The sequence below is a fragment of the Pinus tabuliformis genome, chromosome 8, assembly GCF_031772625.1.
Source record: "Pinus tabuliformis cultivar Carrire ecotype Pingquan chromosome 8, CPIR1, whole genome shotgun sequence".
NCBI classification, from domain to species: Eukaryota; Viridiplantae; Streptophyta; class Pinopsida; order Pinales; family Pinaceae; genus Pinus; species Pinus tabuliformis.
In genome coordinates, this window is record NC_142294.1 from 703033635 (window position 1) to 703046378 (window position 12744).

The window sequence follows — 12744 nt, forward strand, 5'->3', positions numbered from 1 at the left end:
ATTTCATTAAGCAATATATGCAAATTTCTCAAAGACATTTGCAGACCTCAAAAAGAGAATGGCATCTCCAGACACAAGCCTTTTGTGACTGACAAAAACACTCCATCCAGTGGTCAGCAAATGTCGGCGTGGCTGACCTGCAAATTAATTGCAAATGGCCCACTGTCCTTAGACTGACAGATTACGACGACCGTGTATAATATTTCCTATCACTCCATATTTTAAAAAAATCCAAAATGACATGCAAAACAAAATTCAAAATTGGCATTCATTACCCTGGCTACTTACCTCTGTAAATGTGCCTAAATTTCCAAACAACTCCATGCAAGTCCTTTGCTACAAGCTCTTGAGAAGGCCGCTCCTGCTTGTAATCCTGCCACAGAATACTATTAAAAACATTTTAGCTTTCAAAATGTATTCACATCAACATTAAACTTACATACAAAAAAAGTTAAGAACTACTTACAACATAAGCTCAACTTATTCCACAATGGTACAAAATGATGCCATATATTATCAGAATAATACTTGTAAACTTCCATGGAGATTGGGTCCTAAATGAAAATTGATTACGCTTTCTTTATCTAGATGCTGACCGCTAACCACTTATCAAGAGACAGGTGTTTCTATACATTTTTTACAGGGGCATATCACCATCCAACGTAACTTAATGATCATAATGACATGTTAATCAGCAACCCCCTAATTATGATGCATCAGCCTACGCAAAGCGAACTATAGGAGCAGAATTTGGCCAAAATGAGCCTTTCTGTTTAGAATTCAGCTTATAATTGAATTCGGACAAATTCCTCCTTAATCTCGATTCGTACCATAGAAAATCTTATAATAAAAACAATAACTTTTTAACTAAAATTTTAATTTAATAATAATTAAACTAAAATCGCTTGGATTTATGAAATGGACAAAATATTCAGTAAATAAAGTATATTATGACATGCCTATGGGTCTTTGGATTGAAGGTGAATGGGTATAGTTAAGGCACTCCTTGCTAGAATGGGTACATGATCAAGGAGCTAGAATGTAATGGGTACATGGTCAAGGCACTCCTTGTTATAGGTCACCAATTCAAATCCCCTATAACTATGAATATTAAGGTTGACATACAAAAAAATGTATTACAAAATCTCTGCTCACAGAAAGCACTTTAAAACACGTTCACAAAAAAAAATCAATATCATCAGTATGTTTTTTTCCCATTACAGACCTGTATACTTCCAATTTTTCTTCAAATTATATTTTTCCAATATGTTTATTTTTCCAAATCATATGAAATCCCAATTCGAAACTGAATTGGAATTCATATATGGTAAGTATGGGCAAACATAACACTATTTTTAGGTCCATCCAAACCTTAGTGGAGGCCATAGCAGCTCTCCGCTTTCACTGACCTTGCTCACCTGTCGTAATTGATTAAATCCTATCTGTTTCCACCTATGGAAACATTTTGAGGTCAGCTGTTCTTGCTGAGATGTAACAAAAGGCCTGCCTTCCAAGAGTGGCATTCTATAACTCTTTGAAGCCTTTCCCACCATAATATAACAAAAATAAAAGTGCTTCCAATACTAGAAGGGGAAATTTTCTTACAAGGGGAGGAAAGCAATCCTCCGCAGCTCTTCTGGGGACCGAAAATCCACCATGGATGCTTGTATCAGAAACAATCAAAGTCTTACAGAACATATGAGGAATGCTAGTACTGGATGTATGCACTTGTTGTTCCTCCTCTTCCTCTAAGGATTTCTCTGTTGGCTGTGAGAAAATACATCAACCCAGTTACAAAGAATTCCATATAGGGGATATAAAAGATTTGTTAACAATTATTGTAAGGAAGCATTTGTTCTGACATTGAATAAGAATACCTCTGGGACAGGAACTAATGTCAACTGTGCATAGACCTCATCCGTCTCCTGATCAGCCTGGTAAAACAAGAGACAACAAGTACACATATGTAAATGCAAAACCTTCAGGCATGGTGCGTAATGTGCGAGAAACCAAACAGAATACAAGTCTTAAAACGCAATGAAAATCAAAGCCAACCAATAAATACAACTGACGATTCAATAATTAATTTTCATAAATTTGAACAGTTGAGAAACCAGTCTCACATGAAGTTTTACACAGAGAACTCTACAGAAGATTTGTGTCGGAATGTTGTATGAAGGCATCTGTTGATCGGTGTCCTGGTTCAGGGATGCAGCCACCTGCTTATTTCAAAGTATCCAGATGGATTTTAACATAATATCTCACCAAAATGAGCATCAAAACATGCTACGGAACTGCATTTTGCTCTAACTTCAATGAATTCAACAGAAAAATGGCTTGTATGGGTCAAAATTTCAACAAGAAACTGCATTCTGGGATAGCACAGAGACAATCAATCAAACATTACCTGCTCCATGTGACCCTGAGGGAAATACACGACATAACTGCCCTTCGCAGGCAGCGAGGTGAGAGGACCCGCAGAGGCATGCCAGAGCTCGGAGCATATAGGCACTGCCATTTCTCCATTGCCACTATTCTCTGCTGCAAGAGGCTTGAACCCATCACCACCTTCCAGATCAGCAATCTCCATGAACCAGCTTGAATTCCACCCTGAGCAAGCCCACTAGCTTGAATCTCCAAGTGGGTCTTTAGAACCTCCAATTGGAACTTGTCAAATCTAATTTTATGCAACACAGGTGATGAGAAAAGAAAAATCCCAGCAGCAATTGCTCGGGATCTTTTACGTATATGCAGAACGTATCCGATAAAACCTCTAATTGCCTTGGAAGATTGATTAATCCCAAGGATAACAACACAGCCAAGCTCACCCTATTTCAGAGCTCCGAACAATCCCAGAAACCTCAGGTATGTCCATTGCAATCGACCCATTACTCAACATGCTCAACTTAATCTCGTTATCCTTCCTTAAATCACAATTTTCGGTACAAATCTCTATCGGGTATTTCTGTCCTGTTATCCCCTCATTTTTTATGAAATGGTGATGCGAATTCCTTTAGCCTGTTTGGATAAATTATTGTCCATTTCAGAACCGTTTGGTTGCTTTTTCTTCAATGGCATAGACAGTGAGTATGTGTCCAGTACTCACCGGCCCTCCGTGCTCCTCTTTCCATGTGCAATTCCTGCACATTGCCTCTGTTTCTGTTCCCTCCTTTTATATATATACACAAACATTTAATATACATATAGTAGGGAGGACTTTTGTATATCAGGTATTTCTGTCTGTATAAATTCCCACTCTGCACACATTCTGCTTTGCCCTCAACATCCGCCCACCACTTCTGTTTGTCCGCCTCTGACACTTGTCCAACCTTGTCTCTGTTTGCCTTTTATTTCAAATAAACCTTATTTTAATTACTGTGCAAAGGTTCATTGTAATTTTATTTTCGTTAATGTCTTTGTGCAGATATTTGTCATCAGCACAGTTTAATAATCAAGCCACGCTCTTTACATTCACAGAAATTATGATTCAACTACAAAATATGTATTTCAGAATGGGGGAGAAAAATATTGCGAGTTTTTTTTATCTGAGCTCATGAAGTAAAGCTGTTTTTTTAAGGTTGCATGCCTGGTAAAAAAATAACAGCTTTGAAGCAGGATGGTAACACTTAATTAAAAATATCAATCAATTTTAACATACTTTAATACTCTAAATATATTTGAAAATAAAAATACATTTTATACCATTTAAATGAAATCGAGAAAGAAAAAAGATCTCCATGCTTGTCAATTTTAAAGTTATAGATGGATTAAGAGAGACACAAATTATGAACATTAAAAAATGGTTTGAATATTCGAATTTCTGGTTGGGGAGTGCCAATCGATTTAAATTAAAATCCAAAAATGGTTTTCAAAATATTTGTTTGTGTTTTATATTTATTTTTGATAGTTTTAAGGGTTAGTTTAGTGTTTTAGAGTACGTGAAGTTTAGTGTTTTAGAGTCATTTGTGAAGTTTTTTGATATCGTTGGTAGTTGTCGCTGTTTACCTAGTTTATCATCCACAAAATGTAGATAAATACTCTCGTTTTGTGCTATAAATATTTTCGTTCTATGCTTTTATTGCATATATATATTAACTATCATATTTACAAAGATATATAAAAAGCAATTTTAAATTATTATCAATATTATTGATGAATGTTTATAGATTTAGGATATTGACACAAGTGAAAAAGACCATTATAACCACAAATAAATTAGCAAAAATTTAAATCTTAAAATTAAAAGTGACTTCTCTAACTTAAAATTTTAATAATACACTCAAAAATAAGATAGAAATAACTTAATAAATTTGAATACAATTTTTAATTAAATAAAAATAATAATAAAATATTATTTTTTAAATAATAAAAAAAATAATAATCTTAAATATCCCAATGATATTTATAATTAGAAAATATAAAATTTAACACTTCACCTATCAACATAATTATCAATTTTATAAACTTGCAATTATGTAAAGCCTTACCTAACAAACAATCCTTTCAAATAATATTACTTACCAACCAAACAAACTCTTTTTATGTGTGTAGCCTAATCATTCACTTTCTTTGAGAAAAATATATCTCAATCAATAATGCATGGTCGACGTTGGTACATGTCTCATTAAAATATTACCTTACTGTTATGTTTGTTGAAACTTTATCTTGTCGATAATAATTAAAAGGTTTGGGTATTAAATCTTTTATAAAAAGCTATGATCTCGTATTTCGTTACCACGAGATCTTTTTCATGGATAAAAGGTACGCATTTTCACTTAATTAAAACCAAGATTACACACGAGCCTTCTTTTGGAAAAGTGTTATAAATTTTTAATATATTATTTTTTTAATGTATATTTATTTTATTTTAATTATGTGGATAGGTATATTTATATATGGGTTTTAGCGTAAATTTTTAAAATTGCTTTTGTTTGGTTAGGAGTTCATTTTCCTTGGACGTAAGGAAATAAGATTACGGCCCAAAATCCAGAGACGTAAGGAAACAAGTTAATGGCCCAAAACTTAGAGGCATCTGACAAGAGTGTAAGCTTGCCCCCTTACAGACCACAGTAGGTAATTACAAGCAGTGTAGTTTCCCTTGAATAACAGTGATGAGTCAACCTCCATTCGTGGATAGTAGTCAGTGATAGTTATCCCCACTGTTGGTTTGACACCTGAGTTATGATAGATTTTCCCACTATAAAAATGGACCTTCAATATGCCCTAAAACTACTTTTGCTTGGCTTAGAGCTCGTCTTTCTTGGACGTAAGAAATTATTAACAACCCAAGACCCAAAGGCATCTGTCATGAGTGAAAGTCTGCCCTCTTACGAACCACTGGCGGGTAATTACAGGTGGTGTGGTTTTCATTGAAAACAGTGATGAGTCAACCTACATTTGCGGATAGGAGCGAGCGATGGTTATCCTTACTGTTGGTTTGACAACTCAATTATGACAGGTTTTCCCACTATTTAAAAAAAAAAGTGTGTTTATATTGAAAAAAGGTGTCAAATTTTATTATATTGATGGACATGTTAAATTTTAGACTTTTTTATTACAAATATTATGTATATGTTCAAGATTTAATTAATTACTATATATATATATATATAATGATAATTACTATATATATATATATATAATGACAAGTTATGAGTTCAAGATTTAATTAATTACTATATATATATATATAATGATAATTACTATATATATATATATATATAATGACAAGTTATGATTAATTTTATTAAGTTACTTGCATTTTATAAATGTGGATTTGTGACTATATGCACTATAAAAAGTTTTTAACCAGCGAGTTGACTTCCAACTTTAAGATTTGGATTTTTACCAATCTTGTGCCACATTTTTCTTTCTTGTCACATCCATGTTTTGAATCTCATCATCCAATTAATTTATATGATTGGACTAGAATTAACTTATATGATTGGACTAGTTATAAATTTAGTATATTTTAATTGAAATCATTTTTTTTATGTATAATAAATTTAAAATTAATATAAATTTATGTTAGTTATACATACTTGCTATTTTTCCACTTTATCTTATTCATTATGAATATAGAATGAATTATATATCTATCTCATACTAAGCAATATAATATTTAAATGTTTAAATTAAAAAGAATTTTTTTACTTTCAAAATAAAATTAAAAAACATATTAATATAATAAAAAAATACTTTTTACAAGAGGAAGATTGGCTAGTGGAGGAAGATATGGATGGGACCATCTACCGCTATCATCATAGGCCTTTTATAGACCTACGAGCTCAAAGAGAAAATCTACAGTAGATCGGCACCATCCTTCTATTTACTTTTTTGTTTTTCTCTTATACGGTGTTCATGAACACCATAGTTATTACACAGCAACATGCTTATTATATTATCAGTTTTTGGATACTTCACGGTCGACACAGGCCGGAACTTTTATTAGCTTTTTTGGTTATTCTGCTCTGCTGAACATGCGCGGAGATATGGGTATTTACAGAACTGGGATCTCCCTGCGTGGAGGAAAAGACAATTCTTTTTGGTTTTTCCTTTTGGTGCAGAACATATGGATGAATATACATGGTACTGTATGTATATACTATGTTTCTGAACAGAGAGGGAGACGGCCTCACTTGGTATATGTTATACATCTACAAAATGTAACTTTCTATTGACTAATGGAAATTACGACTTTTTTCTACGTGAAAAAAAAAAATAAAAAAATACTTTTAACTATTTTATATCTTTAAAAAAAAATAAAAAAAATTGTAAGATGAATTTTATTACCGCCTAAAGCTGAAATATACAGCATGGTTTACAATCAGTGAAGTTTGTCTCTCACTAGGGAGGCCAAACCAAATCCAAAAGTACACTCTCCATAAGAAGGAGATGGATAATTGAGTTCTAATAGTTCCAAAATTTAACAAAATGTGACTAAGAAGTTGGCCTAAATGACCTCATACATAAACATCTGAAAACAAAAAGTCAATAGCCAGAAACATGTCACACTTAAGTTGAGGGATCTGAATCTGATTTTGTAACCTAGATTGGTGTTTTTGGATCCTTTGAAAGTCCTCCCACCGCTAGAGGAATGTCAAGATATTGTTCAATCCTCTCCATTCTTCGATCTAGACCCCTCAGACGCATGTGCAAGTGCTCAAGAGAGTGAAGGATATCCATGCAACTCTCATGCCTATCCAATATAGTTCATCCCAGAAGAAACTTCATCTTCTAGAAAAGATCCGCAATCTACATGTATTGATTAAAACATCCCCTCATGCGCCTTATATTTAGGTTCCAATTAGCCCACTCTATTAGGACCTTCGTGTTCGAAAGGGTAATCCTATGGGAGGATGTTTCCCCTTTAGTCTAGGTGAGTCCCTCCTGAACATTAGCAAGTGTGAGCTCCTAGTAGCGTGAGGCAAAATATTCTATCTAATGGTGCATTCAGGTATGACGTCTCTCTGCATGCTCTTGGTAGTAAGCAACCCCTCTTTGAGCTCTATCCCATTGGCACGACATGAGGAGCATACTACAAGAAAGAGAGAAATTCAAAGGCGCCCAGGCCCAACCCAGGTTATCAAACAGATAGGGGAGGATATCTGAAAAGCTACTAAGAATAAAGGAGGATATCAAAAACATCAGGCTAGACACAAGATACATCAGGGTTGATAAAAACACATGAAAAGGGAGGGTCGTCTCAGGAAACTTCTACCAACAATTCTCCACTTGACACCTGAGAGAAACAATAACAGATACCCGCCTAGACACACATCCTTTCTAGATTAGTGGTCAAGTAATGGGGCATGAAAATGGCACTGATAAGAATGGGAGAAAGGTCGAGACATTCAACACATGCAAGACCCAATAGGGAAAGTTACCAACACTAGGACCCAAAGAAAAACACATTGAAAATGATAGGGAGAAGAGGACCGAAAAGGGAAAAACGTAGACCATCTCCTCTGCCCAAAAATCACATTGGCCACCCTACATACTAGCCAAAACAACTGCAAAAGGATAATTCAAAAAATTGACACAAATATACCCATTTGTTGTGAGTGCAACAAAGTATGGAGGAAAATGTTGGTGCTACCTGAGGAAATTCCAATTAGAGGAGTAAATGCCTTGCCCTATCTAGTCTTACATGATTTTTTCCTGTGTTTAGTCATTTAATGCCTTCGTTTCCAGCAAAACAACCTTCCCCTCCACCTCATGCTTCACATTTCCTACAACGGGGAGTTTTGCCTTCCTCAGCAGGGAATTAAACATTTCTACCATCACACGATCAACAAACTTGAACTCAATACCCATTATTTGTTGTTGCTCTCTTGTTATAACATATTGATTGCAAGTTGATGGTTACATTTAACTTTGTCGAGAATAAGATGCCACATCCACAGTTCATTTGCTCAATAAAGTAGCAACATCTCGCCCTTCATCTTAATAATCACCCATTCAAAATAATATAAATTTATTTTAATTATTTTATATTTTTTAATAATAAAAAAATTTAAATAAAAAAAAATTAAAAAATTAAAAATTAAAAATATTTTATATATAATCAATATTAAATATCTAATATTTATATTTTTTAAATATTATTTATAAACTTCATGTTAACCTAAAAAAAAAAATAGTATATATCTTTCTAAAATGTAAAAGCCATATATTAATTTTTTTTACGATAATATTTTATTTTTAAAAATTATATTTTATAAAAAAAAATATTAAAATATTAAAAATAATTAATTTTTATGAAAAAAACTTGTTACACATTTACTCTTTTACACTCTATTAAAAAAAATGGAAAAGGAGTTGTCTATAATGCGACTTTTTGAGATTCCGGTGACGGAATCCGGCGGAAGAAATTGAGATGAAATCATGATTTGTTGCAGTTAAAATGGTTTTTTAACTGCATATTCGGATTCAGCACCCTGAAAAACCCTTGGGACGCTTTCATTGTGCAGAAACTAGTTATCAAACTTCGATTTCAATAAATTACTGCCGGATTTTCACCGGAAAAAATCGCCGGAAAGGCTTTCAAAAAGTCGCGTTAAAGACTACGGCAATGGAAAATACTCTTTTATATAAATAATTACATACATAATTAAATTTTATATTATTATTTTGTATTTTTTTAATCAAATATACTTCTTATTATTATTATTAATTTTAGTTTTATATTTTATAAGTTTTATTTCACTTATTATTATTTATATCATAATTTTAGTATATTTATTTGGATAATATTTCATATTAATATCTTTTTCTTACTAATGTTATTTTTTGATTTGATTTATTCTTTAAGTCAAAGATAAGTTGTTTAATTATTTTCTATTTAGTAAAAATGTAGTAGTGCATTTTTAAAATTTAAGAACTCAAAACATTTTACCTATGTATATGGGTTTTTGACAAAAATGTCGTGTTTGGTAAGACACCTATATCATTAATTTTTTATTCTTATACATCGATATGTTATAATACAATAATATTGGCAGAACACTTATATCATTATTTTGTTTACTTTTGTAAGATAGATATGTTGTAATACGATAACATGAGTTATTTGGAATTGAAGATTTTTCTTCCATGTGATTATATTCTTACCCAAAATATCAAACTGTAATGTTCAACAAAATATCCAATATCATTAAACTTTGATAATTCTTATACACGAAAATGCCATGATACAATATCATTGCATATAAATTGAAACTTTGAGACTTTTTATTTGTGAATATAAAACCATAACCAAAACACAAAAGCACTTATTATCTCCACTTTAAAGTCCATTCCTTCATGAACTCTTATCATTATGTATTTCATCTTTGTAACCATAAATCCAAAATGAGATTCCAAAAAATATTCTACAAATCATGATAAATCTCTTACTTAATCATTAATCATTCATAGTAATATTACAAAGATGCAAATTGGTATTTCATAATTATTTAGGAGATTCCATTACAATGACAATGACATGTGGTCATTCCCTCACCCAAGACTTAATATTAATTATTAATGAAATAAAAACAAATAACCCAACTCTTAGATGTAATTTTATTAGGGAAGGGCATAAACCATGTTTCGTCTTAATCATGTTTCTCATTATTAACTATATTTGATTATCTTGAATGTTACTCAATATTTTTTTCAATGAGCTAGATGGACAACGACCCTCATGTTTTTTTACCCATAACGTACATGCCTACATATGTAGATGTCAATGTCATATGTTTTATGTACATCTAGTAAAATGTTCATCTATAAGTAATTGTGGTTGTCTTATTGAAGTGATGTTGATTTTTAATGTTCATGTCTTTGAAAAAACCACAGTGCAATTTCTTTATTTTAAAAAAAATGGCAATATTACATTTAGTATGAACCAAAAGACACTAGAACCAAAAATAGAGTTGCAAGTAGACAACTAAGATAAAAAAAAAAAAAAAAAAGTACCAAAGTGCAACAATGTGGACCAAGACCCAAAAATACACAACCCACTAAAAATATACCCAAACACCACAACCCATACAAGGGTGAGTGATCCAAGAATCAAGAGATATCAAACTTTTGGAAACTTAGGATAAAAATCCACAATCAAAACCCACCTATATCAAATGTTTGTAACAAACCAAAGGGCCAAAGTCTTAGAATTCCCTGCGAAATTTGCTAAGGAAAAAAATGTCGTAAAAAAGCTCAACCCCCATTTACCAACCTACTAAAACAACTTTATCAAATTAGGGAAAGAAGTCGCCCTATTTAGGAATATGCTATCGAAGGAAGAAAGAGGAACCCAATAGGTAACCAATGCAACCCCACAATGCACCTCCATAAACAAACTCACAAATGTCGATAAGCCCTCAAAGAACCCAAAGAAAAATTCTCATAGGTGTATACATTTGCATAATCACCCACCCCCAACCACACCTAAGAAATAAAAAAAGCCCCATATATGACATGTCATCATAAAAGAAACACCATGGCCAACCATAAGTATCCCTTTGAACTTTATTCTAAAGAATGACAACTTGAAAAACCCCAAAAGCGCTAGCACCAATGGAATCTAAAGAGAGGCGATAAGAAGCAGTGAGTTTGAACACAAAACAAGCCTACAAGTTGAAAGACGAGTGCAACCAAGAAAAACTATAGCCACCCTTGGCTTCCTCCTCCTCTTTCATCCCAAACTTAGCCTACACGTAATTATCATTCAATTTGATGTTCACCTCATAGCTACATTTATCCATTTTTATTTTTATTTTTACATCAATATGGGTATTGGATTGCGTATTATATAATGCATTAAATATATGGATTAAAAAATTATATGTCATAAATACTAATTGTTAAAATAGAGTCATTAGAGTATGAAGCTAAGAGGAATGGAGATGAATATACTTGAGACAAAAGAAGTTAACACCCCTCTTATGGTTAGGGCTTACACTAGTTATCATGATCCACATAGCTACTTTCTCTAGTTTTAAGGGCCAACCAAAGTTCTAGACAATGCATCAATTTATCACAATTATACTGAAGATTTTAGTTGTAATTTTCCTACATTAGCTTCATAAGATCAGTGTCATCCAAGAAAATTTTAGCATCAATTTGTTGCAATCCAATTGCAACTTTAGTGATCTAATTTAAGAGTAGAGTTTACCTAGCTCTAAATTATGACATTTTTGGGAGCATTTTATTGAAGAAATTAATGGAGCTGAAAGAAGACATAAAAACAACAAACCCTAATTGTAGGAAGAAAGATACAACTACTAGGGCAAAGTTCCTAAGGGGTATTTGAACCTATAAACTCCATCTCCAAGGTCTAATGGATGTTTTAAAATGTTGAGGAATGATAGACAAGCTTATGGGGTAATTTTGGAGGTTTTCTAAGGCAATATGCATATTGCTACAGGATGGCCCTGATTTTCTATAGGAAACATCCGAGAGAAACTTTATGAGGTCTGGATGCAGTTTGAAGAGTGGAAAAGGTGGGAGAAGGTTGTTGAAGGAAAAATAGGTCCTTACCAAGTTTAGGCACACTCAATGAACCAGATCATACAAGGAAGAGACAAAACTAATGGTTTCCTATAGCTCGGTTAGGCAGAATTCACCTTGCTGGAAATTTGCATAGATGTAAAGTAGTGGGTGAAAAAATGATGATGAGAGTGCACTAAATGCATAAAAAAACACTAATTTTCCTCATGAAACAATACCTATATATATGAAAGCAAAGTGCATGGCTAACTGATAAAAGTAAGATATATAAACAATTGTTAAACCACTAACAATGGGAAGGATGAGTTGAATTTGGAATGAAGACTATTATTGCATGAAGGAAACTATTTTTGTGCTCATCAGAATAAGGTACATAACCAAACTTCATAAAAGAGCTCACTTATAAACCCTCCAAAGACTATACTTTTCTTAGTTATAGATTTGTAGAAAAATACAACTAAACTAAATGCATGGAAAGGAAATGTACAAGAAGGAGGCTTGAGCACCTAGGTTGGTGACTAATGCAACAAACTCAGGTCCCTTAGAAGAAAATCAGATTGAGAACAAACGAATGTTTTTCATTAATCTTCAAAAGTGTTCATACATGAGACATTTCAAACTGAAATAATAGGCAGAAACCTTTTGCTAATGTTGATTATCTTCCTCTAGAGTTTTGAATCCCTACTGGGTTGCTAAGGCCCCTTATTTATACAAAAAGTGCTTGAGGGGAAGCCTCCTTGAAGGGAGGAT

General features: G+C 32.7%; 1 protein-coding gene across 3 annotated transcripts in view; it reads right to left on the reverse strand.

Moving 5' to 3' along the window:
- The window catches only part of LOC149237556 (auxin response factor 4-like), a 135303-nt gene extending 131974 nt beyond the window's left edge, over positions 1-3329 (reverse strand). The window contains exons 1-6 of one of the 3 annotated variants that reach the window (XM_089372693.1): positions 2408-3322; positions 2124-2219; positions 1878-1934; positions 1606-1767; positions 289-373; positions 47-137 (exon numbers count right to left, since the gene is read on the reverse strand). In XM_089372693.1, coding sequence (XP_089228819.1) covers positions 47-137; positions 289-373; positions 1606-1767; positions 1878-1934; positions 2124-2219; positions 2408-2590 — 674 coding nt within the window. In that variant the 5' untranslated portion in view covers positions 2591-3322. Of the gene's footprint in view, positions 1-46; positions 138-288; positions 374-1605; positions 1768-1877; positions 1935-2123; positions 2220-2407 lie in introns of all 3 variants that reach the window. The other 2 variants (XM_089372695.1, XM_089372694.1) reach the window with 2 other exon arrangements.
- Between the last annotated feature and the right edge of the window lie 9415 nt (positions 3330-12744).